The sequence below is a fragment of the Aulonocara sp. 'chitande type north' Nkhata Bay genome, linkage group LG8 (genome assembly GCF_057382095.1).
Source record: "Aulonocara sp. 'chitande type north' Nkhata Bay isolate Kocher_YH1m ecotype deep benthic linkage group LG8, A_spYH_male_GT1.1, whole genome shotgun sequence".
Lineage (NCBI taxonomy): Eukaryota > Metazoa > Chordata > Actinopteri > Cichliformes > Cichlidae > Aulonocara > Aulonocara sp. 'chitande type north' Nkhata Bay.
Genome location: NC_141351.1, coordinates 20,649,905 through 20,677,217, shown reverse-complemented (window position 1 = coordinate 20,677,217; position 27,313 = coordinate 20,649,905). Strand labels below are relative to the sequence as shown.

Sequence of the window (27,313 nt, the reverse complement as noted above, 5' to 3'; positions counted from 1 at the left end):
CGTCTATGGTGATGGTCTCGGCCTCAAATGGCTGACATAGTAGCCCTGGTGGGGTTACACTTGACATATAATGGGAAATAATGGCTCTGATACTACTCTGATACATTTCTCCAGCCACCCTGCTGGACAAATGATGTAATAACGCAGCTTCTGTCAGAAAAAGGAAGAAAATAAAGTGCTACATGGCTCTAAAGGCTTATCAGTGAACACAATATCAATATTTAAAAAACAAAAAACTGTGTGTTCGTTTTCTTGCAAACATCTTTGTTGTTGCAGAAGTCAATTCAAGATTCTTTGTTTGTTTTTCTTTGGGTCTCCCTCTATAATGCATAAATTCTCCTTTTTGGCATTTTTAAGGTGATCTTTGGTATGCTGGGCGTTTATAATTCAGTGATCATTATAAAAAAATTGCCATTTAACATGTTTGACTTCCTACAATAGCTGCTGCAAGACCTCGCCAGCTGATAGAACAAGGTGACCTCAACTTGCAGAGGGTGCAGTTAATTGCCTTTCATACTCGCGTGCTCTCGCTCCCTAAATAGATGCAGTGCTCTCCAAGTTCAATCCAATCCACACGCGACATTTAAGGTCAAACCTACAGAAGGCTGCGTTCGTTATCTGAGCTGATAGAACTGCGGCGTGGTTGAGCGCACGCAGGGTTGAAGATTTGTCTGCTGGTGTGGATGTTTGGTTACATCGGGGTCAAGCTCTTGTAAACATGACACTTGAGCGGTCTCATCCATGAAGACAGCAGAGGGCAGCGGTGACTGAAATACTGGTTGACAAATTGTTATTCCGCAGGCACAGAAACACTGTTTAGTGTCAGCCAGAGGGCATTTACTTAAAGTGGAAGTGTGTTTACAGGTGTCACAGTTATCCCACTAATCTAGTAGTACTCTGCAGTGTGTGTATTGTTGAGGTGAGTAGTTGTTTATTGTGAAAACATATGAGTGTTCAATGGTTCCAGGTTTTCAAGTGTGAGGGTTTGCTGCTTTTCTTAAAAATAAGGAATTACAACTACAACAATTTTTCAACTTATCAGTTAATCGGCAGCGTTTAGATAAAAGTTTTCATGTGTTTGTGTAATAAGAAGACTTTATCACAAAAATAATGGCGAACGGACTACATTTGTGCAGTGCTAGTCAAATCAAAGGGCCACATTGTCTCTCATTCACCCACTCGAATAGATAATAAGCAGTTGCTTGGTTATTTGGAGCAATCAGTAGATTAGTGTCTCTCCCAAGGACATGTTGACAAGTGGACAAGTGGACCTGAGGATCAAACCAACAATCCTGCGATTAATTGTCACCCTGTTCTCATCTCCAAGCTCAGGAGGCCGTCAACAGATAATTGGCAGATTAATCAATACTGAAAATAATCATTTAGCTACAGCATTACTCCTGACTCTGGATGTCTGTTGGCTAATCTAAAATGTATTTGCTTGGTGTGTCCCTTCAGACTTCCTCCTGCAAATTAAACTAGACCAGATTTTGCCCTGAGCGCCACTTCACCCCTCTTTTCTGTCTGTGCTTAGGAGAGATTTCCGTGTGTGCCTTTCAGTGACTGACGCAAATACGTGGTTACTTGGCTTGCTTGTTTTTCTGTGACTGTTGCATGCTTGTATCCTATAAATTTGGGCAGGTTATGTGTTTTGCACAAGAGTACATCTGTGGGTGTCATGAATCGCTGTGCGGCAGGCAGGAGTTGGACCCAAAGTGCAGGACTCACAGACTCAGGGAGGTGAACTCAAAACTCAGCTTTATTTGCTGGCAGGGAAAAAACATACAAACTAATCTAAACTGGGAACTTGGAAAACTCACAGAGAGACACACAGGGAGATCCACACAGCATGAGGGACGACGCGACACTGACTCAGAGAAACACAGGGTTTAAATACACTGGGAAGTAACGAGGGGAATGAGACACAGAAGGAGGGCACAGCTGGGAGAAATCAGGACTGACGAGACAAGCAAAGCAGGACGCATTCACATGAGACACGGACCATCAAAGTAAAACAGGAAGTATCACACAGAGACGCGAACTTGACACAGTGGAGACAGCAACTAAGAAATAGAGAGACATAAACCATAAGGCAGAGGTCTAAGAACCAAAATACACAGGGAAATACTCAGCTGGGAACACAAGAGACTAGACTAGAGAGAGTAACAAAAAACCAACCATGAGAACATAATGCACAATGCAGAGTGACAGAAAACAAGAAACTCAAACATGCAAAGACACACAATTACACAGAACAGAGGGGACACAGAGAGACATGAAGGGCAAGGGATCAAAACTAGAAGCCATAGAATAAATCACACACAAGTACAATAATACAAAAATCACAAAGAACTAAAAACGCTGGGTCAGGAGACCCAGGACCGTGACAGTGGGTGTTCAGAGCAGCTGCTGATTGGATGCAGCAGAGTGTTTATATTTTGTCGCCCGTGGTCGATTGTCTCCTAACCCGAGCTGACATCGAATAGAGTCACTCCAGGGTGCCTGGAAAGTGCCAGGACTGAAAATACTATACATTTATACTACATATAAGATTGTAGTTATGGCAAAGAAGAGGAAAATGTGCATGAAAATAGGGGTTTCTATGGATCTATAAATGCAAGTTAAAGTTAGTATTAGTGTTAAAATGTAACACTGAATCTCTCTATTGTTTTCTGAAAAGAAACCACATCACTGTATACAGTACATATGCTACTTGTAAAATGTATTGGCTGTAGTGAAGGTACCATTATTAAGTATTTTTAAATGCAACTGCCAGGAGTGTTGAGTGTATTTGTGTTTGTAAACATGCTGTACATTTGCAATTTTCGTTAGTTATGCAACGTGGCCTAATTGTTAAAACTTCTTCAAGTGTATCTTGTAGAGAAATGGAGCATATTATGAGTTAGTATTATATGTGTTTGTATACATGTGGGAGAAGGACTAAGAGGATCAGCAGGGGGCTGAGCTTTTGAAAACTGCAGTATTGGAATGGCATTTTCCTTCATATGAGTCACATTTTAAAAGTTCAAACGCTGTACTTTTGCCATTAATACCCATGTGTGCTAATGGAGCTGTGGGAGCCAAAAAAATCTTTAAAACTGTGTTTATTTGTGTCCATCCTAGGGCCAGAACCAGAGGATCAGCCCGTGTTCCACCCTGACCAGCAGCACTGCCTCCCCACCTGCAGGCAGCCCCTGCTCAACCCTCCCCCCTGCCATGCCCGGCCAGGCTGGCAACAGGGACTGCGCCTACGGTTCTGTCACTAGTCCCACCTCGACACTGGAGAGCAGGGACAGCGGGATTATCGGTGAGATCTGCGTGCTGATTCACATAAAACGCCCGTAATGAACATGAGTACATTCATGAATACAGAAAGAAGAAGCAACAAACCCCAAAGAAACTTGAGTTACAATATGATATCGTATCTTAGGGGGTTTATCTTGGGTTTATGGTGGAGGTATCTACCCCGGAGTAGGTACTACATTTCACCCAGGAAATAATGCTGCTTTCCGTTTGAGGTGGGATGTTGGAAATCTGAGCTGGAATAAACCCCACCAAACCTAATTTCATAATCTGAGATGGTAGCAGTGCACGCAAACCTTAGTAAATCTGTTCTGTACATTACTGATTTGTATTTGTTACTTGTTGAATTAGCCATATACAGGGCGCTGACTAGGCTTTGTCTGTGATTGTTCTGTGGTAGTGTTTTTAAGATCAATAAACAGACATTATGCTGTATTGTTGTGTATAGAAAGCAAAACAAATTTTGTTTTCCCCACTACTACTACTGAAATGCAGTCAGTTCAGGAGAGACATCACTTAAATGCCTTTACAAGGTATCCAAGGTAAAAGGAATGCAGGGTTGCCACAAAAACAAAACTAAAGAAAGTACGCCTGAGAGTTCCAACAGTGGGAAAACGGGCCTGTGCATTTCCAAACCACTCTGTACAACTCTGATTGTGTGCTAAAGCCAAAAATCGTAAAATGATATTTTGAATTGTGCAAAACAGTTTGATTTAAATCTGAGTCATGACCAACAAAAAGAAAAATGGTCATTCTGAATGCCATATCCAGACCCGAGCAAGGTACTGTCCAAAAGTCTTCTTTGATCTGGTCTGTGATCAGTTCCCAGTACAGCGAAGGTCCTTTCCTGGTCTTTACACCAACTGGAAGCAGCTTGATACCTCGCCATCATCTGTGGCATTTATGCATCAATTGAAAGGAATCAGGAGCGCCGAAATGCTCTCTGGTGCGAGGCAAAAGTCGAAGCAGGTGCCGTCATTGTTTCCTGGCAACAATGGTGAACACCTGCAGTTTGATGAGGAAAGCATTGCATCAACATACCATTGATTCAGAACAACAGCAAATAAATGTGAAAGCAGATGGGCTGGGTGGGTGAAAAGATGACAAAAGAAACTCAAACAAACCCAGTGTCTAAAACAAAAGAAATGATCTAAAAGACTGTGTCATTGTTTGTGTTGCAGCAACTCTGACCAGCTATTCGGAGAACATGGAGCGAGGCAGCAAATACGGCGAAGGCTCGCGGGGAAACCTGAAACTGTGGCAGTCTCAGAAATCAGGCATGGACTCGTTCCTATACAGGGTGGATGAAAACATGACCGCCTCCACCTACAGCCTCAACAAAATCCCTGAGCGAAACCTGGAGAGCATGTCCTCCCATTCTGCCCACTCCATCCCTCTGTACCTCATGCCCCGCCCTAATTCTGTGGCTGGTGAGTCCCTTTCTCTTTCCCCATCCCTCAACTGTGAAAGTTTTTTAAAAAAGGTATTTGTCCAGGAAGCCAAAAATATGGTTATTTACAGGCGAACGACCATGCAGCATACAAATTTTGCCAAGCTAGGGAGCCTTTTCTGGCAAAATTGGATTGAGCTGCTGGTGTTTAGCCATGTCACGCCCTATTTCTGACTTCTTACTTGCTTCCTCTTCACTCCTTTCAGCCTCTCTTCCCATGCTTGTTGTCCTACAGGACAAACTGTAATCCTCCCCTTTTGAATTATTTTGCTAATTTTTTGTGATCGCAAAGGCCCTAAATATATAAATATTTAGCGTCTTGCAGGCTAATTTGCATGACATAACCTGTATTTTTATTGTACCACAAAAGGTTGTTTGAGTATCTGTAGCCTTGTGGGGGTTCTTCTTTCATTTCAGAGTAACTTAAAAACTGAGGTCTCAACTACATTTCTCCTGCAGTTCCCTAAAATTTGGTTTATTCATAAGAGTAGCTCACATGTGCTTTGATTTGATTACATTTCTCCTTCATTTTTGGGAGAAAACTGCTCCAATTTCTAGCTGTCATGGGGTTATGTTGAAATTTTGGGCAAGTGTAAATCCATGCTGGTATTTTGTTAAACTCTCACAGCCCTCTGGTGTAGATTGAAACCATGCAGCAGAATAATACAGTGTGGGAAAGGGAGCATCTGCAGAATAACATACTGCGGCTGGAAGAATATTACACAGGAGAAACTGGCATTTGTATCGCTAACAGAGGCCTTGTTGATATTGGGGTTTTTTGGCCTTGAAAAGCTCCCGAACATAACAGTAAATATTTTAGGAAAAAATGTCAGTTTTATAACACAGAGGCTGCCCTAACGGGCCTGATTGTAATATTGTTCTCATCAGAGAGGCTGTTACAGACGATGAGCTCTGTTATACCTTCACCTACTCCTCCTGGAAAAAGAGTACATGCGTGCAGACTCTCTTATATATTTCACTAAACACTGTAATATGCCTGACAAGGCCTGTCACTGCAGCTATGACCCTCTCTTTATGCTGGTCATGTTCTGCTGTTTGACTCTGTCTGGCAGCGCAGAGACACTGTCGGGTTTAGAGATTCATCCTCGATCTCATCTCCGCCCCGCAATAGTCAGATCTTCAAAAGAGACTGAGTGGGCTAGATACGGCTTAAAAGATATGATACAAGCTGCAGATGATGCAAAATATAAAATGGAGAGAGTAGAAAAGGTGTGAGCGAGGGAAGAATAAAAAAAAAAAGGGAAAAGAGCATATGATTTGTCTGATGGCATTTGTGTTCGTCAGGAACAGGAATTCCATATTGAGTAGTGGGAGATGGATACATGTGGAAGAGGAGTGAAAGGGAGTAATCATAATCTCTCTTTCTCGCTCTGCCTCTCCTCCACAAAGAATTATTAGATGATGTAGGGATGGGAGGCAAGCACAGGCTGAGGATTGGCTGGGCTCACACAGCAGTGGAACATCAAAGCCCCAGGCATTAACCGTTTCTATCCCCAAGAGTGACAGAGACTCGCTTTGATGTGCGGGGAGAGAGGGAGAGCGATACGGAGCGAGAGCAGAAGGCGACTGGGGAGGAAAGAGAGAAGGGAGGGGGCTACTCTATTACCTAATGAAGTCAGTGCGTTGGTAGAGCTGAGGATAGATATGGAGGAAGGAGAAACCAAAACCAAGATTTTTTTTGTCCGTTCACACGTCATGATGATTAAGACAAGTATTGAGTAAATTGTAAAACTGGAGGACTTACAAACAAAAATTGAACAGAAGGAGAGTGAAAATGGTTAAACCGCACGGTGGGAACTCCTGACCACTGTTGTTTAGGCTTGAAAAAAGAAGGCTAACATTTCCCACATTGACACTAGATGGCCTTTGTTAGATCCTAGATCCTTCTCACCTCGCTGATTTGTTGTAGAAGTCCAATGAAAACAGTGGAATCGACGATACTGCCACGTTGATTTAGGAATCTTGTAGTTTTTAGGGATACGGTTTTGGTTTTTATTTAAAAATTAAAAAAAAAAAAATTAACAATAGGGATGATTAATTAATTATAAATATAATCTTACTTGTTATTACATGTATTTATTTCCTGTTTCACAAATAAAGGACAAGTAATAGTGGCTAAGAGCTTGTCTACGTACAACTCTGCATATCCTGGTGTTGATTATGCTAATAAGCTTTCAATAGAATTGAATTTTTTAGCCTAGCATAAACAGCCTAATATAGCTTATTAGCATAATCAACATGAGGATATGCAGAGTTGTACGTAGGCAAGCTCTTAGCCACTATTACTTGTCCTTTATTTGTGAAACAGGAAAATTGAACTGGGACACAAAACTCAGACATTTGTTACACTAATGGCAAATATGTTTCCAGGCAAAATATTTCTAGTCTAAGGTTAAAAAAATCACTTAGCTCTTTTAACCAAGGCGAAATGAAAAAAAGTTTTGTTTTTATTTGCTATGTACTGTGTACTATGGCCACATGTAGAGAGGATGATGAAATGTAAAAGACTGATGGTGATATCTTCGTTCAGTGCCCACAGGGCACAGATTCAGTTCTGACTGTTTTTAAAAGCCTTGTGACCAAAGATAGCCTGGGACAAAATTCAGATAATGACAGTAATTTAATACCTCACAATGTGACTTCTGCTGTGACCTACATCTACAAACCAACCGACTGTAATGCGGCATGAAATGATGCGCTGAGCAGCGCGACACCGGCATGTGTTAAACAAATTGTTTGAATTTCCAGCAAAGCAGGAAATTCGAGTGGCAACCTTCAGGGATAAAAAAATTAAACCACCCTGGAAGTAGTTTCATTCCAGTTTAAGTTTCTCCAGTGGTCTCTTGCGCCAAAAGCCAGGCAATCACCATAGACTATCATTTTAAAAAGCCCAATTTTGTATCGTTCAAAAGTATTTTTTCAGTGCCATAATTTTGCCAACCAATCGAATGTAAAATGCTGTAATAAGCACCAACGCCACAAACACGCCGCGATTTTCAGCCCGGTGACTACAGCTGACGATAATTCAGCCATTGTGTTCAATTCGTGCTGTGGCTACATGATAACTTGAAATCCCTCCTTCATTCACACAAATCCAAAGCGAAGTTTTACCTCATATTACCCATGTGAATTCAGTCATGTTTGAAACCTGGAAATAATTAACAGCCTAATGGGCATGAGTAAAAACGTTATTGCCTGTATGTCAATTCACCTCATTATTTAGACACTAATGTAATCGGGCCACTGTAAAACTTAATGTTAGGCTTTTTTGTTTTGTTCTTTTAAAACTTAAAGCTTTTTTAACATGGGAGTTTGTGGAGATTGACTCAGTTTCAGAGTCAGCCTCTAGTGGCCATTTAAGGAACTACGGTCTTAAAGGTTACCACTGGGTGTAGGTGTTATTTTTCTAAGTCTACATACATCAAACTTTTTGTTGTAACTAACCAATGAAGGTCTACACCTGAAGTTGCCAGATTAGTGATGCAAATACTGTGGAATCTGCAGGTGTTAATGACGTAATTTACTATGTATTTACAAGAATACATAGACGTCTCAAGAATCTAGCACCAACAGATATAACTGCCTGGGGAACTGTGATATTCATTCTCAGAGAGAAGACTCGCTCTTTAGTCTCCAAATTCACTAAATTAAGGTAACGGCTCACTTGAGATAACGTTTTTCATTTGGGGGATGCACAGTCTACATTGATTTCCTTTTTCTTTCATTTCTTTTCCTAATTTCCTTTCTGGCTTTAGTCTGCTTAGATACATGGTGTTTTAACACCCAGAATTATTGTTTAAATACCTCTACCTCCATTATTTATCATTGCAAGTCATCTCTCTGGTAGATGAGAGGAGAACAGCGAGGCATACAGAGCTCCAGCAGCTACCTCATATCTGTGATGAGTAGTCGACTTCCTGGCTGATACTGGCTCTGGATAGCAGCCCACCTGGTCTTTGCGAATGTGTGTGTGAGCGTGTGTGCGTTTATGCCGTTTGTCGCTCTTATAAACAGGAAGTGTCTGATGTGGCTGTCATTACCCAAAGCTCCCTGTTGCAGAGTTCAACATTTTTCTCACTTTTTTTGCTACACCTTCCATTCTCTCACTGTTCCACACTTGGGTTTTTTTCCCCTCTCTTTTTCTTTTCACTATCCGTGTAGTCTTAGCGCACTGGCACGAGAACTGTGAATGTGATCCCCAGCAGCCTGCTGCATTGCAGATAGAGACGATGAGCACACGGATTTGAGTCCTCGCATTCAAACACAGTTGAAAAGGAAAAAAGAGACTTTTCAGCCCTGTAGGCCTGAGTCATTCTTCCTTGGTTTTGCAGGAAATTAATGGCTCCACTGCCCTTGCTTTTAGCCTAGTTGGATGGCCAGCACCTCCCAATTCAGCCAGGGCTGAGGCTTCGGCATTCTCAGCTGCCATTTTCCCTCCATTTTGGGAAACCCATGTGGCTCGTTTTTTGGGTCCATGGCTGGGGTGACTCAGGCAGTCAGCAACACACAAACACAGCCAGTACACATGCTCTGCACTCGACTAAGCTTAACTCCAGTGGCACAGAAGCCACGCTTTGAACCAAGGACAGGACATGGATCAGTGCTGAGGTGCTGGTGAGTGTTACACAGGCGAGAGGTGCCGGGCTTAGAGGCCTGCTCCTCTGAGATTTACCATGCCTTAGTTTTTAGAACGCCTGCAGAGAGAGAGAGAGGCAGACGACAGAACTGAGAAGAGCCATGGATTTTCGGTCACACCTCTCTCCAACTCCTTGAATTTGAATTTTCAAGGAATTTGAAAACTTCAGGTATTGCGTGAAAGACAAATTTCGGAGCGCTGCTTTATTTTTTTCTGGATTACTAATACTGAAACCCATTCTGTTGATCATGATGTACACACCGAGGTTACTGCTGAGGTCTGGGATTACAGATGGGAAGAGCAGACCAAATGTATTCAGGAGTGCAAAATGACAGGAAATTACAAAATTGTTGTCCATCTGCGTTTATCCATCAAAGCTTGCGGAAGACGTTCTTGGTTGAGTCTACAGGTGCACTTCCATCATGTGAAGTGTTTCAGGCCATCTGGCTGAATTGTTTCCGTGTTTAAAATCTGCATGTCGCGGTGACGTGGTGACTTGGCAACTCGGCGCTCATCTGTCAAGGAACCACCAACCTCTCGATTAAGTCCCTTTAATCCTTTCTGCATTTGCCTCGTCTTTCCCCGCTCTCACCTCTTACTGAACCGAGGGGTTCAGGTGTGACGGGGAATCTGTGTGCTTACTCACACTGACGGCACCTAATCTCATTTAACATTCAGTGGTTCCGAGTGTTGGCCCTGAAGACACAGTGTGGTGTGAACAATCAGCAGCCAGCGTCAGACGGTGTTCACTCCATGAATAAGACATTTGTCTACTGAGCTAATTAATCCTGAGAGGGGCCGGATGGCATCTGTCTCCGTGCCGCGTGACAGACACAGAGAAGAGGGAATTTTAGGACATAACCATGTAGGGCTGGCTTTCTCTTTCCTGTAGGAGTCGGCAAGTGGAAGAGCAGAAGCCTGACAGCTGCCTCAGGACAATGACATGAACCTTTGCCACCTTAAGTGTGTGTGTGCCTGTGTTTGTGTGGTTTGGTTATTGTAGTCTCTGAATGCACATGTGTGCTGACAGTACTGTTTTTTTTTTTTCTTCCTCTCACTCTTAAAACATTCCTCTCTGTCTCCCCTCTGCCTCACACACACAAACACACAGCTACCAGTTCGGCCCACCTGGAGGATCTAGCATACCTGGATGAGCAGAGGCACACTCCATTACGCACCTCGCTGCGCATGCCCAGACAGAGCACCACCTGCGGGCCGGGTCGCTCCGGGCAGGATCTGAGAGGTGAGCAATAAGCCAGAGTAAAGGAGAGCACAAACACACACACATTTGCACAAACGTGGACCTCCTTATATACCTACTTAACCTTCTTATCAGTTGTTCAGTACGAAAGACTTTAAGCATTGTCTTTACGCTGGCTATGAGAGCTACACGTTACAGACTTGAACTGATTATGCATTGAAATAATGAAGAAACTGGCACATTAGTGAGATCCGTCTTCCCCTCTCTATATAAAGACTCCAAATACAAAGGTATGAAGAATGTATTATGATAGAAAATTATTAATCTGAAAAGTTGACATCCTGGTATCTTAGTAACTAAAAGTACAAATCTCAAACTAGTGGATATCTGGATTTTGTATATTGGAAGAATGATAGGAAAGAAAGTAATATGGCTTGACTCACAGACAGATGGCAAAGTTATATGGTCATAAACCCTTAACACATGTATCAATCCCAAATAATGAATTGACCTTTAAAGAACAATTAAAAAACAAAAGGTGTTTGTTATAACATCGAATGAAGCACTTAAATGCTAAAAATTAATAAATGCCATGCTGTATATGTCCATCTTTTTTATACCGTATGGCATGTGCTTGGGTTTCGTTGAGCATTTTGTTTGACTCTTTAATTTTCGTGCCATTTCTGCATCAATATGTGATGACAACGTCTTTATTTATGTACAAATCAGGCAGTAGGTGACTGTTCACCACGTATTGATAGTTTTCAACAAAATATCCTCCAATTCTTTAATTTCTTTTGTTTGTTTTCTAAATATTATGGGGACATTTAGTTTGGATTTGAGCATTTGTGTGATCTTTGTTTTTATAACCGGAATATGACAGTGAGGTGTGGATCTCACGGAGAAACCAAGCAGAGTGCACACTCATGCAGTGGTGAATCATATCCTTCCTAATTGGTTATTTTACTCTCAGAGACCATAAGCTATTAAATGAACACTGTGCTGTACCAGGTAACATTAGAGATCTGGGTTTAATAACAATCTCAACAGGAAAAGTTTACAAAGGCCATAAATGAAGTGAGCAGTAGTCATTTTCTCATGGATTTCTAAATAACCACAGAATCCGCCCCCTGCTGGTCACTAGAAAGAACACAGGTTTAAGGCTTCACTTTTCAGACCTGGAGGCTACGCCCATCTTTTATGTATATGTACTATGATATAAACTGACCCATTGCAGTCATTTACTGTAGTGAAGCATTGCAAGGACTCGGATGATTCTGTGATCAGTAAATTTGTTTTGTTTTAATTTTTTCCACCGATCGGCCAGCTGTTTCACGTCATCCACAGTTCAGACGCAGCGATCGAGACGCTGTTCTGTTCTGTTTCTCATCCACAAACAACAAATCTCGCAAGGCGAAGCTGCATGACGAGCGAGTTATTTTTAAAATTCAAATCAAAGTCAGTGACGGTTCGTTTGCGCTCTGCGGTGTCTTTCAGATGCAAATGCCTGCACGTATCGCTAAGCTCTTATAACAGACCAGTGGTGCGGCTGTGCTGTTGGTGGTGAACTCCGGATGTCGCCGGCTGTTGTCTGTTGTGTCCTCGTGTCGTCCTTCCGTTTCGCACACAATGAGCATTTTGTCATACTGTCTCACTACTAAGATAAAATTTGTCTCTGTGCTTAACATTCAGAGTCCGCTTCACTGCACATTGTTCAAGTCTCGAAAGCAGCGAGTGCCTCTGTGATGGAGCAGCCTCCTTACCACATGGCCAAATGGCCTTATGTCACATTATGTGTCCCCTTGCCCTTCTTCCTCTATCACTTAGCCAGTAATGAGCGCTGTAATGACAGCCCTCTGCCATCCGAGCGAACACAGATATGCATCCCTGTGTGCTTTAAACACCTGTTAAGACCTCACTTAGATGAGATTGTGCTCGACTGAGCGGCGATGTGATTCCCCTGCTCAAGGGCAGCTGGCTGGCGACAGAGTCAAAGAGGTTTTATAGGGAAGAGAAAGGGAAGGAGGGACATGGACATGAAGGAAAAGGGAAAAGACAGGAGACATTGGGTAAGAAGTAGTTGCTCTCAAAGCCTCACTGTTACTGCCAGAGCCACTTGTTTCAACCTTCCTCCTCTAAGGGCAGCCAAGTGTGTTTACAAGCCAAACGACTGCATCCTAGCATGCTTTCTGCCTCCTTGGATCAGTGTCAGTGCCTCCCTGAATGCTCTGCTCCTCTGCTTTCAACAGGAGAGACAGAGAATGAGACAGAGAGAGAGAGAAAAGAGAATTGAAGAACAGTGTTTTCCCCAGAAGATTATGTGGGGACGAATTACCTCAAATAATTCTTGAAATTGAAACCAGACTTGAAGTAGGGAAAACTCAGACTTAAGGATGAACCAAAGAAAAGATTATTTGATCATCCACTTCAGTTGTATTCTGTTGTCTTGAAAGCCTTTTGGTGTTGCTGACCAGATTGTTGATTTTCTAATGATGACCTGCTTTATTTTTGACTATATAGTACCGGTTTGTAATTCTTCACACATGAATAGAATAATGAACAGGCCTCACATGACCACGGAAATTTTTGTCAGTTAATTGTCAAGTTAATTTTGAGCCTCTGCAATTCCTAAACAGTGCAAAGTCTTTAAGAAGTCCCTTGAACTAAAGCTGAAAGTCTGCACTTCCTCATATCCTGGTACTTTGTACATCGCCTCACTGAATTTAAAATAAGAGGATAACTTAAAAAATTGTGTCATTGTCCAAATATTTCTGGACCTTAGCTGTATTACCAGGTCCCTGCTCTCAATAATAGATGTGAAATGCAAACCTTTAGACAGATTCTACATCTAAGAAAGAGGCTCGCTGGGTATTTTGCATGAGAGGTTGCTGGATCTGGACTTACTGGAGACTGTTGGTTATGTACAGTATTGATCAGGTGGTAGCCAGCTGACAGATGCAGCTCTCTCTGTGGTTGATTCTGTCGAAGCTTCGTTTGATGCCAGCCATCGAGGGCCCAAGCTGTGCTGCTGTTTTGAGGAGAGTGAGTCAGACTGTAATGGACCTTCTTGTGCTCCTGCCTGCCTACCTCTAAGATTTACCACCCACCTTATCTTTTCACCGCAAACTCTCACATAACTGTACACTGCACACGCATTTATCCTAGCGTTCTCTCTCCTTGTCTTCGTCGCTCCACTCCATCCCTTCACCCCTCACCATCTTTTCACCTCGGCTCGCATACACAGAACAGGCTGATGGTTGCACCTTTTGGCTGATAAAATATTTTTAACTCCAAATGATTTTATTACTCCAATTTATTTATTTATATATATATATATATATATATATATATATATATATATATATATGTATATATATATATATATTAGGGGTGCAACGATATTCGTATCGATATTGAACCGTTCGATACAGTGCTTTCGGTTCGGTATGCATATGTATCGAACAATACAACATTTGTAATTTATTTTATCAATTTTCCTTCTGACGATGCTGTCTGTGTTGAGCGCTCAGTGAATCTGCGTTCGACTACTCCGCCTAGGCTGCACTGTCCAGCGCAGATCCACTGAGCGCTCAACACAGACAGCATCGTCAGAAGGAAGAGGGCAGGGCACCTCCCCCACCCTCATTCAGATCTGGCGTTTGGAATTATTTTGGTTTTCATGTGACGTATGACCCTGAAGGTAAGCGAGTCATGGACTAAAGTAAAACAGTATGTTGGATGTGCCACGCAATGCTCAATTACATGGGTGGGAGCTAGTGTGTTAGCGCAGTTAGCTCGTTAACGTGTTGGCCGTCTAGCCCCATGCACGGAGCTATCGGTGGTAGCTCGTTAACGGTTGTGGCGTTAAGGTCATTTCAACGAGATTAACCTGAAAGCACTAGTGGGAACACAACGAATATGACTGCACATTTACGCCGACATCATCCTAGTGCAAAGACAAGTGGAAGCAGACAAAAAAAAGCAAGCATGCTACTAACTTTAGCCGAGTCATTTAGACAGCTGTTAGCACATGATTCTCCTTATGCTGCTGAGAATATAGCCCAGAAGAAGCGGATAGTATAGCTTTTATTTTGGAAAGAGCCATTTCTCTGTAATAAACTCTCTTTTCCAAAGATGATGTGATTCCTCAATCAGATACAGGGCTCGCAATATCGCTAGCCCAACGTCCCGGAGCTAGCGATTTTTTCAGTCGGGCTACCAAAATCTATCTCTTCCCTGCCCGTCGGGCTATTGTAGGAAGGAAAAATATATGTCAATGCTTTTGCATTCTTTCAGAAATGTAGCTGGGTAATTATGTCATTGGCATCGGTGAGCCACTGTCAATATGTGACATATTGAAGTCGCGTTTGAATTTGCGCTTGTTTTTTTGCTTTCACTTTGCAATCGTGCGAACTGTGTATAGAGAGCGACAGCACTGATCTGTGAGTGATGATAATTTGTGCACCAATTCCTCTGACATCGTCTTATTAATCGTTAGCTTACTATGCAAACATGACAAGTGAAATCTCCCGCAGCAAGCTTAAACATGTGAGAGGTTGATCGCGCAGAGAATCGCTGAGCTTATGTGAGTGAGTGTGTAAAAGCATTTCAGTTCTGCTGAGCCAAATAAGACAGGTCAGGGTGAAGAAGTGACAGCCAAATAAAAGCTTACCACAAAACGGAAAAGTTATGACAAATCAGACTATAAGGCAAAAAGAAAGTGCAGCTTTATGGTTTCATGGACAAAAGAATTTCTGTGGCTGCAATATGAGGAGCTATATAACCAGGGCTGCACATAAGTGGTCCGCAGGTGCGCATTCGCTGTCAAAATAAAAAACGGGCATAAGGGTTAGGGTTAAATTTAAAAACTGTACTTTTGAGTTAAAATATATATTTATAATTTTAATAAATGACAAATTAAAAATGCATGAACATTTTTTTGTATCGAAAAAATATCGAACCGTGACACCAAAGTATCGAACCGAACCGTGAATTTTGTGTATCGTTGCACCCCTAATATATGTGTGTGTGTATATATATATATATATATATATATATATATACACACACACACACATACACACACACACTCCCTGACAGGAGTGAAAAGTAAGTAATAACTCTTAGAAATTCAGTTGAGCGCTGCATTTGATTAGACATTTAAAGGATAAGGTTTGTAATGTGCAGTATTCTTCTTACTGTCAACAAGTGACACAAGAATACCAAAGCAAAGAATAAATGGATGCCGCTAACAAGTATGACCTATGAAGCATGATGCAGTTCATTCATCTGTGCCATAGAGATCTATTGTTGTTGATTAACCTGAGCATGGTAATTTCTTTCCAGCAAGCCCCACTTATAGCAAACATATGACACAAGTACTCGCTCGAGCTACAAATGTGCATTCATTCATTCAGCCTTTTAGAATGAACTTCATAGCGATTACTTTTGAAAAACTGAGCAGCATTGACCTGGTTATTTAAAAAAATAATCCCCTTTTTAGAGATGTTTCATGTCACATGTGTGCACGCACCCGTATTTGTAACAGCGTGACAGGATGTGAACATTAGTGGTACTCCACCTCGGCTCGGTGGCACCCTTCCTTCCCCAACTCTGCTCGGTGGCATCCTTCCTTTAGTCGTTAATTAGGCTGAAACAAAATAATTCCTTCTTGAAACTCCTCAAAGTGCTTTAATTATAGAGAGTTCTGGAAAGACTCACTTCTGCTAATTCTTTGCTAATTAGTTATTTGTTTTGCTTTGTGCACCAGTAGGAGAGTGCCGTCTAGTTCTGTTGTTCACAGAGTATTCTGTAGAGTTCAGAAGTGGGGGAACTTAGAACAAACATTATATATGGATACAAAAGCACTGCAGGTCAGAAAAAACAAACAAAATGCATGTTGTGAAAACGGTGAAACGGTGGTCTAAAATTTGTTTTCCAACTTATTTCACACATTTGTTTTTTCGCACAGTTGGCACACAGCTGGAAATTGTCATCTTCAGACATTTTCTTCTACTAGAATTATTCAGCTTTGTGTAAGTGAGGGTGCTGCCTGGATTGCAGAAAACAGCTGACTTTTACCTATACTCTCCAAGTGCTGTCAGATATCATGCAGATCCTGCCGGGAAAGATCGGCATGTTGCACGATCTGAAGGTTAAAGATCTTCTGACGTCCGGTCCAGTTGCATTGAACATTTGCTGACATGCACCTCCATCAGGTGATGTCTAGAAAAGTTTAGGGCCACTAATTAGAACTACGGTGGTGTTTACAGTACACATTTATTTACAGTAAACACAACTGAAGAAGAAAGGTGGTTCTCATTTCTACTTTAGTTAATGTGGTTAGATAATGGTCTAGATTTGATGACAGTGCACCAACTTGTTCGGAGCTTCAGATACTGTTATTTGCTCTCCGAGTACAAAGTCATAATTTATGCAGTCTGCATCTGATAAATGCATTTTGACTCCAGCTATCTAGGTTTGTAATATTTAAGTGTGTGTTGGGGTTCTTCAGGGGGTTTTGCATGTTATGTAACGTAATGACATAGTTTTTTTTTCCTTTGCTTGGTTCTAAGACACAAGTTAAGTAATTGCTATGCCAACAAGGAAATAGTATTTGTGAAATGATCATTCGGTTACCACGTTATTTTTAAGATCACGCATTAGCCATATGCACATCCAGGTGTAATATGTTGCTCTAAGCTTGCTCTGCAAATTACATAAGATCAGATTTTTTTTTCCAGCAAATATTATGTAAGTTCCTGTTGTTCTGGCCATGTATTTGCTTAGCTGTAGCTCTACATCAACTGCTATAAGGCATAACTCGAGTTACAGAAAAACAATCCTTCAACAAACTAAGTTTAAGCTGGGAAGTTGTTCACCTGACCTGAGATAACCCATCACCACACTCCCCAAGAGCCCCTTGCAACAAGCGGTGATCATCTAAACTGCTTAACATCCTCCTTCCCTAATATATCCCCTCTTCCTTCACTGTTGTGCCAGTTTCACTCTCCTTTCCTCTTCCCTCTTTTCTTGTTTCTGTCCTCCACCTCCCATTCTCCTCTCCTTTCCTCCTCCTCTGCTTCTCATCTTCCTCCTCCTCTTTTTCTCCCTCCTCAAGGCTGTTCAGTCACCGTGAGTCATCCTCACCTGGTGAATAATTAAAAAGTCTGAGACTCTCACTCCGTCTGGCCGTGGAGGGTTGGCGTTAGAGGGGGAGGAGGAGGAGGAGGGGGGAGGTGGAGTGATACCTTGCTCAATGCTGCCTGAGGTGGAGTGTTATGGGCAGGATTATGAGTAACTGCCAACCATCCCTCTCAATCGTGCACACGCGCACACACACTTGCTCTCACCATCCAAACAACTCCCCTAGCCCCTGTTCACAACATGGCTGCCATGTTTTCCTGAAATACCTGACACAGTGGAGCAGCGGTGGCTGTGCGACTTAACGTGCATGAAGAGATGTAATCGTTTCTGCCATTTGGAGGATGGTGTGAGGTTGCGCTTAGTAATTCCACAAGGACGGAAGAAGCTTTACGGGCACATTTGGCGTTCAGTCACCCCCAAGATAATTGGATTAGCACCACTTAAAACTGAGTCTCTGGGTATTTAGCTTCCTACTTCATTGACCTGAGGTATCTAAGCTATTGTAAGTTGCAACACTGGGTGGCTTTCGGATCACCAGTTTCGCATCCTTCCTAGCGTAAAACCCAACTGGAAGAATTTTACATCAGCACAGAGTCGCTTCTGTCTGCCTCTGTGTGTGTTTGTTGAGTTAGCACTAAAATAATCTGACCTGGGAATATGGATGAAACGTCTTTTATTACACTGGGCTGCAGCTGGCACACAGCTTAGTGTAGTAAAACGCAGTGCTGGCCGTTCATTTGGTATAAACGTAGAGCAGCATTTTACCCACTTCCATATGTATCTGCATTTCTGCTGATTGTATAAGACAGAATATTCTCAGCGTAATCGTCACATTTCTTTTTGATTCTGCGATTATAATTAGCATTCCTGGAAAAAGGGCTAGTGCTTGCAACAGCACTTTGAAGTGCTGTGTGGTACAGGACATTAAGAGCAATATCAGCTCATTATCAGCAAACTGAAGTCTTTTAGAAAAGACATACAGCTCTAATGCAATGCTCACTCCCTCCTTGCCCCCTGCATAATTTGCAGCACTGTACCTGCACACACTGAAGAAAGAAATCTGTACACGTTCACCATCTTTCTCCTAATGTATAGTTTCTACTGCTCTGACTCACAGCATGCTTTTTTTTTTTTTTTTTTTTTTTTTGCTACTATGCTGCAGAGTGTGAAATGAACTACTGCACTGGCTATTATCTGACCAGCAGCTGTTTCTCACTGCATACTGTAAGAATCTGATTAAACTTTACCCCAGCGTACAACCCAAAACGAAAACCAAGGTGAAAATCAGATTTTTACAGTTCGTTTGAGGTTCCCTGTAATAACTTCAGATTCTGGAATATTTTACGTGAAATTGCAGTTAACGGGCTTCAACACACATGCACATGCGCACATTTGAGCAAAATAGGCTGTGGAGTTGAGGTTGGAGTCTCTCTTCACGGGGTCGAATTACTGCTCGAACTGGATTCAATTACTTTTATGGGGATTGATTGATCTCGCCCAGCGCAATGGAACCAATTAGATTCTCCCAAAAGTGCAAACCCTCTCCAACCTCCCCTCCAGACATGCTGAGAAATGCGCTCAATGTAATTCAAAGGATTTCAATTAGTAATCGACCCTGGTCTGGTGGTTCCCCATATTTCTGACATGATGATGTGCTGATGCTGCTGCTTCCTCCCCCCCCCCCCCCCCCCCCTCCACTGAGTTACACCTTACCCTGTGCTCTGACACACTGCACACCGCTGTCAGTTTCCATTCCTGTCCTCACTGCCTTATTTTTGCTTCTCTCTCATTACCCTCTTTCTTCTTCTCTCTGTCTTTCGCTTGCTGTTTGTCCCAGCTTCTGCAAATAGCACCCATGCCTGGCAATCGCAGTCACGTAAGTTACTTCAACTTTCATTTGCTGCAACAGGCAGCGTGTTCTGCTCAAACTCGCTCTGCTTGCTGGCTAATGCGCTACATGTGCTCCAACACTCTCACCAGCAAAGCGTTTGGATTATTCACGTAAAACTCTAAGCTCGAAATCGGGCGTAGCTGCCAAATGCTGAGATAACACTTAAAGGAGTGACACCGTCTAGAAAAGAGCGTGTTTTTACTCTCAAAACTCCAACCAGTTTAAAAGATGAGGCCTGGGAGATGACACTCAGAGGCAGCAGACTACATTTTTACACAGATTTTTATCACACAGCTTCTGAAGTTCATACCAGATTCATTTTAGCCTCATTAGTCTTTAATGGTCCATATGTTGTGCTGAAAAGATGCCCAACCTCTGCAGGACTTTAGTTTAATTACTCCCCCTAGTGAGTAGAATCAACAGTCGACCATGACTGTTAAAAGCAGTCACTCCCTCGACTTCTTAAAAAATATCTTTGACAACCGCGTGAACTCAAAGATTGTTTTGTTGTAAAATATGGGCTGGTAAGTGGGGAAGATCGACAATAAAATGGTGTGAATAATAAATTCCTGCGAAGTAAAAAGTTGTCATCTTTACGTCTTTAAAGTTAAATTTTCTTGCCTTTAGTGTTCCAGAAAGTGGATTACTCCAGCTACAACTTGTAGGGATAAGTGTGCAAAACGTCAAATCAGTGGTGCATTTACTGCCATATTGTGCACCAATGTGTAGCTAATTGTGCACTAATACAGATGGATACATTGTATGCACCTATATCGAGTTCATGCACGCTGTATAATATATTATTACTTGTATTAACGCAACTACAAGGTGGACTATTATTGCAAAATATTAAAGTAATGACACAGCTTGTCGCTGAAATACCACAAACTCATTCTCTATAACCCCGCAGTGCGTTTTGCTCCCTATCGGCCTCAAGACATCGCCCTCAAACCTCTGCTGTTTGAGGTGCCCAGCATCACCATGGACTCGGTCTTCACCGGCCGCGAATGGCTCTTCCAAGAGATCGACGCCCACCTCAACAACCCCAACGTCAGCACCAACCAGGGCGTGGTGATAGTAGGCAACATCGGCTTCGGCAAGACGGCGATTATCTCTCGCTTGGTGGCGCTCAGCTGCCACGGCACCCGCATGAGACAGATTGCTTCAGACAGCCCCCAGGCCTCACCCAAACGTAGGCATATGTTAATTTTAAATATGGTTTGCCTGGTTTTGACTGCACAATCTTAGTAATCACAAAAAAAAAAACCAAGCTGACTTCCAGTTTAAAATTGCAGTACTTTGGAAATCTTAATGAGTCTTCAGCCGTTATGTAAAAATATTTCACATATTTGAGCTGCCCTTGAGTGTGTTTGGCTGCCTTGTGTCCAGATGGAGAGGGGCTTCCTCTTACCCAACCCCAGCCTACGCATGGCACCCTCGGAGGAGGCAGCTGTCCCGGGACCCCAGAGATGAGGCGACGTCAGGAGGAAGCCATGAGGAGGCTGGCATCTCAGGTACTGGACACACCTTCACTTTTCAGCCTGCAGTAAACAGACAAAACACAGAAAAAGAATCCGGGTTAAACATTTGTCTCAAAGTATCAAAACACTACAGCTGATTGGTGTGTTTTTGACTTTTCCCCCCTCTCGTAGAGTGCTTTTACAAATGCAAATTATCTATTTTTCAACCATTTGCTTCACAAATAAGTGTGCTTGAAGTGATTGTAATATGAAATTTGCTGCTCTTATTTGATTGCCGTATATTAAGGCAGTGTAAGTGCACAAGCTCAAACCACTCATGTGTATTTCTACCTCCTGGCACTTCCATATCCCCCGACTTTTATTTTCACAGCAAAATCAGTTGCCAAATATTGTGTCAAGAGAATTTGCATGCCTCTGTATTGTTTTGGATTTTGCAAAGCGTATCTGACTACCGAGGGGAAAAAATTTCTATTCAATCATCTAAATGGTCATCTTAGATTTAAGGTTAGCCTTGAAATTTCCTTGATTTGATAAGATAATTGTCTTTTCATGTCTTAAATTCACATTGTTAGTAGGATAGCCAGTGACATGCTCTTTTGAAAATACCTTTACCAAGTACATGCGCAGAGATGGCTCATGTTCTGTCAGAAATTATGCAGTTTCAAGCTTTTGAAAGAAAGTTTCTTGCTACCAGCAGGCACTCACAAGGGGCTTAGTCCTGAGGTGGTAGAATTCAAAAACAGGTGCTGGAGATAAGCTGCGACTTTGCCTTTGCCCTTTTGAAACGTTCCAAATTACGTGTGTGGCTCTTTGTTGTGGTAAATGCTTTTAAATGTTGAGCATTAACTTCCTCTAACCTGCCCGCGATGTAAACCCTTTGTGATGTGTGAAGCCGGCTCTCTTTCCTGCTCTTCTTCCTGTCTGCTGTTGCACCTCAGTACCCCCTCCTTCCCCTGCTGCGTAGCCATCTGCATCCCCAGTCCCAGCCTGATGCATTATGCAGATGTGTTTAAAAAAGAAAAAACAACTTTGCCAGGGAGCCTTATGAAATATTTATACCTGCAGAAAGCCATTTCCCAGCCAGGCTATTAGATCGTGTTAACTCTGTGAATTAATAATTGAGCTCACTCCCTTTTTCACCCCTTTTGTTTTAAAGCCCTTTATTCCACTGTGACCAAAAATTAGCATTCCATTTTGATTAGTCTTCTTTTTTTTACCCCCTTCCTTTTTTCTCACTGCCCTCTGATCGTTGCCACCGCTTCTGAAAGTTCAAGCTCTTTGTGATCTCTTAGTCCCCTGGAGTGCTCGGTCACACCTGCTGCTATTGTTTAGCCGGCTAACCTCTCAGAAAATTCACCTGCCCTCTGCTATTTTCCATCTCACCATGTGCCTGTGCAAAAATAACTTTCTTCTTTTAAAACTCATTCTTATATTTGCTTAATCAGTTAATCTGAACATGTTTCAAGTACGTAGCTGTGAATTATGACAGTTTAACACTTGACTCCTTCGTACAACAGTCTTCTCACACATGAGCATGCATGAACTAACTCAGAGTCAGTCTCTTTTGGCAGCCGGAAGCGATGAATTATTAATAGCTAAAACCATACAGCGAAACGAGCAGTATTATGTTTCATTATGCTGCAATCATCCACCATGAAGTTGACTCAATCCCAAATGAGTTGTAGCTGTTGTACACCGGGAAAGCTGGCTTTGCACTGACGGAGCCCTGAAAAAAGTGTTATTTCTAAAAGTGTGTCATGTGTCCCCAAGTGCTCCTTGACACCGATCTTGAGTTTGCAATATCCAAAGGTTGCTCAAGGTTGGGAGTACCAGAGGGAAATGGGGAGTGTTCACCTTTACAATTCTCCAAATGACCTGGCTTGCAATCTTCTCCCAACTCTCTGTCGCCCCCAGGTGGTGGCGTACCACTACTGCCAGGCAGATAACGCCTACACCTGCCTGGTGCCAGAATTTGTGCACAATGTTGCGGCTCTCCTGTGCCGCTCACCGCACCTAGTCGCCTATAGGGAGCAGCTGCTGAGGGAGCCACACCTGCAGAGCATCTTGAGTCTGCGGTCCTGCGTCCAGGACCCCCTGGCCTCCTTTAGGAGAGGGGTCCTAGAGCCTTTGGATGCACTTTACAAAGGTGAAGCATTTAGAGTTTGTATTTCTCAAGTATTTCTGCATATGTGGACAGATTAGCTCAACTAACCTAGGGAGAAGAGGGAAAAATATAATTCTGAAAAAAAAAAGGAAAACACTGGAAGATTATTAACTTAAACTATAGCTACCAGTTTGAAATTGCAAAAAATTGTCACTAAACGTAATAAATAGCTTTAAGTGTAGTATTAAGTAAAAGTAGTGGACAGGTGGTTGAAATTGAGTATGTCTTTCTTTATATTTTACTTCCAGTTAGCCAGTTAATTTTAAAAATGATCTTGAGCAATAGTTCTCCAGGTTTTTTGATGGTATTTCAAAAATGTTCTTTGGACATTGGCTGCTTTTATTCATTTTCAGTCCAGTCCTTGTACATGAATCATTTTCAGATCAATGTTTATTTTTAAGCCACTTAACCCTGACCTATAAATCAAGCATTAAAAGGGCACCAAACTCAAAGGAAATAGGCAGTAAACAGACAGCTTAGCAAAGAAAATTTTTTAAATTGTATCTTTAGGCACTTTGTTGCCTGTCACAAAAAACCTGATTTTCCTCTGTTTTTTTTAGTTGAATCTATGAAAAATGCCAAATATAACAGTTTGACAGGCATGAAATAGTATTTTTGCACCACCAAGGTGATTCATAAAGACCTATTAACAGGAAAAAAATGTCTTATCTTGGCATGCTATGAACAATTTTTTTTAGGAAACTGGGCAAGTGGAGTACAACTGGCAGGTTTGACAGGGCCTTTAAGGTAGGACAGATTAAAGAAAGGCTGGGATAGGTGGTTTAAAATAGTAACCATTACAATTCAGAGAAAACATGCATATTGCACTTGATCTGCTCTATGTGTTTGACAACATTATATTGTTAAGGTTTAGAGCAGCTACATTTGAGATGTCTGTAAGCTCCATCTTTCCCTTTCAGACATTAGTAGTTTCACTTCAGCTGTTTGAGGTCCTGAGCTGTTTATAATACATAAAAAGGTTCATCTTTTTATTACATGTTTTCACTTAATTTTCTCTGTAGGTCTAAATGTGTTGATAATTTACATATTGAGCTGTAATTTTTAACAAGTTAAAAGTATTTTTCTCACAATTCAAACTTTGTGCCCTTTCACAGTCTAATTTATTCCCTGACTTGACACATTGGTTCAATATTAATTTCCTTATACTCAAAGTACTCACAGTATAATTATTACCATATCAAATTTCTTTCTCAGTGCTTGATCTTCAGTTGTGTTGTGGGCTCGGGAAGATATTTCAGTCAGGACAACTGTAGTCTAGAAAAAATTACATTTCCTTCTTTAGTAATGAATATTTTGGCAGAATGGTTCTGTTCTGGGACCTCTGTTAAACTTCCTCATACATACATGGAAAGCCAGGGCTGAGGAGAACAGCAGCAAGACACAGATGAAAGGAGAAACTGGGGTGGAGGAGGTTTGCAAAGTGGCTTGCACAGGGAGCAGCAGCTGTAGGCAGGTTAAAGCAGCATGCTTTTTAGCTGCGCCATAAGGTGATGTGGACTCGATTGCAGCAATTGGGGCTGAGCTTGACTTCATGGCCTGCCTGAACTTCCTCTAACCTTCACCCCGTGTTTTTCAGAGAGGAAGATTAACTCTGAGGAGGATCTCATTATCCTCATTGACGGCCTCAACGAGGCTGAGTTCCACAAACCAGACTATGGAGACACCATTGTCTCCTTCCTCACCAAAACCATCAATAAGTTCCCTCCCTGGCTCAAACTGGTGGTCACAGTCAGGACCACGCTACAGGTAGAAGTCATACCATCTTATTATTTATTTTTGACCTCTATATGAGTTCCTGTACTTGTGAGTATCTACAGTTTAACAGTATCGTTCTACCAACGTCATGAAAAATGACTTCCTAACTGAAATCATTCTGACTCTCCAGGAGATCACCAACGCGCTGCCTTTTCACCGAATCTCTCTGGACAGCCTGGAGGAGAATGATGCCATAGACCAGGACCTGCAGGGCTACATCTTGCACCGCATCCACAGCAGCCCGGAGATCCAGAACAACATCTCGCTCAATGGCAAGATGGACAACACCACCTTCGGCAAGCTCAGCACCCACCTCAAGGCCCTGAGCCAGGGATCCTACCTGTACCTCAAACTCACCTTTGACCTCATTGAGAAGGGCTACCTTGTCCTCAAAAGCTCCAGCTATAAGGTATAAATTTGTTATGGCTTTGACACTTATGCTAATATACCTAACCCGACACTGACCTCAGAATTAATGAAGTCTGTGCATGCACGTCACTTATTATTTGCAGATGCACTGCTGGAGAGCTGTTTTTGTTTACCTGCACTCTGACATGCATTGTGTAGAAGTACTTTCAAATAACTCTGTTTTTGACAGTCTGAATACAACACATCTTTCATAAATTATGCATTTGAAATGTTTTGTTGTAGTATTTCATTATGAAATATTTTATCTCACGGCCCCAGATTCATTTAATTTCATGTATTCAGACAGGCTTCCAAACTTTATTTCTTAAAAAAAACATTAAAAAATGACATCTGATAAATCCACATTCTTCTCTCTAAGGAAGAGAAAGTGGAATAGTTGAAGATGGGCTGTACAAACATGATCCATTATTCATGTGGTGTAGGGTTATATCCAGAGGAAATCAGCATTACAAATCAGAGTCCCTCCTTCCATCCTTCCTTCCTCAGGTGGTTCCAGTCAACCTGGCTGAGGTATACCTGCTGCAGTGCAACATGCGCTTCCCCACACAGTCATCGTTTGAACGGGCGCTTCCCCTGCTCAACGTGGCTGTGGCCTCGCTCCACCCGCTGAATGATGAGCAGATATATCAGGCCATTAACGCTGGTTCGCTGCAGGTAAGCTATTCCAAAACACACAACACCTCAGACCTTTGGACCTTCTAGTGAGGCCGTCAGTGGAAGAAAACGGTGTTCTTGTTGATATTAAAACTAGACATCCTGTTAAGGGGCAAGGAGGAAATAAAATTCAGCTTTGATGCTTTTTATTGTTGATGATTAATTAAACACTGCTGGCTTCTGAGTAGGGGTAGACAGAAAATAACCAGTTTTCTTTAATGGGTTTCAATATACAAATATATTGAAAAACTTCAAAATTGCTGAAATACTATTATAGAAGGAAGATTTTCATGTCTTTAAACATTAAAACATCATCCTCTTATTACTCATATTTGTGGTGGTATTTGTGCAGTATTGTTTGCTTCCCTGACTGATATCGACGTCATCTAGGCAGCAAATCCTTCAGGACATAACTGTTGATAAACGCATGCTTTTGATCTCCGATCTTTAACATTGAGACCATGTTTGTGGTGACAGGGCACCCTGGACTGGGAGGATTTCCAGCAGCGTGTAGATAACTTGTCGGTCTTCCTTGTGAAGAGGAGGGATGGCACCAGGATGTTTGTTCACCCCTCCTTCAGAGAGTGGCTGATCTGGAGAGAAGAAGGGGAAAAAACAAAATTCCTGTGCGACCCTAGGTGAGAAGGGGCAGGCAGACATGAGAAAAGAGACTCTCCCCATCATGATTGCTGAAGATGATCGTAAGAAGGTTTAATAAAATCATAATAAAACAGAGGTTTATTAACCGGATTTTGGGGAACATGTGAACAGCTTATTGGATTTTTGGGGAGAAAGCTGTGAAGAATTCACAGGCAGTATTCTCATTATATTTAAAATTGCATCTATAGTGTCACATAATCAGAATCTTTAAATGCAAACGTCTCTGTTTACACTTTATTTTCCTGCATTATAATTAAAACTCCACAGATAACAAAATGTTATGACCTGATGACTCAGTCTCAAGTATTGAAAGTGTTTTTCTGTCTCCACAGGAGTGGGCACACCCTTCTGGCCTTCTGGTTCTCTCGGCTGGAGAACAAGCTGAACAGGCAGCAGACGATTGAGCTGGGCCATCACATCCTCAAAGCACATATCTTCAAGGTATACTGTTGTTTGTCCTCACACTCGTCTATAGATACACACATACACGCCCCCACGCAG

General features: G+C 42.1%; 1 protein-coding gene across 12 annotated transcripts in view; it reads left to right on the top strand.

Annotated features, from left to right (window-relative positions):
• Window positions 1–27,313, top strand: part of tanc2b (tetratricopeptide repeat, ankyrin repeat and coiled-coil containing 2b) — a 189,211-nt gene that overhangs the window by 144,895 nt on the left and 17,003 nt on the right. For 9 of the 12 annotated variants that reach the window (XM_086304201.1, XM_086304200.1, XM_086304206.1 and 6 more), the window contains 12 exons: window positions 3,124–3,307; window positions 4,485–4,733; window positions 10,522–10,653; window positions 19,595–19,633; window positions 20,559–20,840; window positions 21,038–21,162; window positions 23,044–23,275; window positions 24,891–25,060; window positions 25,200–25,478; window positions 25,985–26,152; window positions 26,630–26,790; window positions 27,145–27,253. In XM_086304201.1, coding sequence (XP_086160327.1) covers window positions 3,124–3,307; window positions 4,485–4,733; window positions 10,522–10,653; window positions 19,595–19,633; window positions 20,559–20,840; window positions 21,038–21,162; window positions 23,044–23,275; window positions 24,891–25,060; window positions 25,200–25,478; window positions 25,985–26,152; window positions 26,630–26,790; window positions 27,145–27,253 — 2,130 coding nt within the window. The remainder of the gene's footprint in view (window positions 1–3,123; window positions 3,308–4,484; window positions 4,734–10,521; window positions 10,654–19,594; window positions 19,634–20,558; window positions 20,841–21,037; window positions 21,163–23,043; window positions 23,276–24,890; window positions 25,061–25,199; window positions 25,479–25,984; window positions 26,153–26,629; window positions 26,791–27,144; window positions 27,254–27,313) is intronic. The other 3 variants (XM_086304204.1, XM_086304205.1, XM_086304207.1) reach the window with 2 other exon arrangements.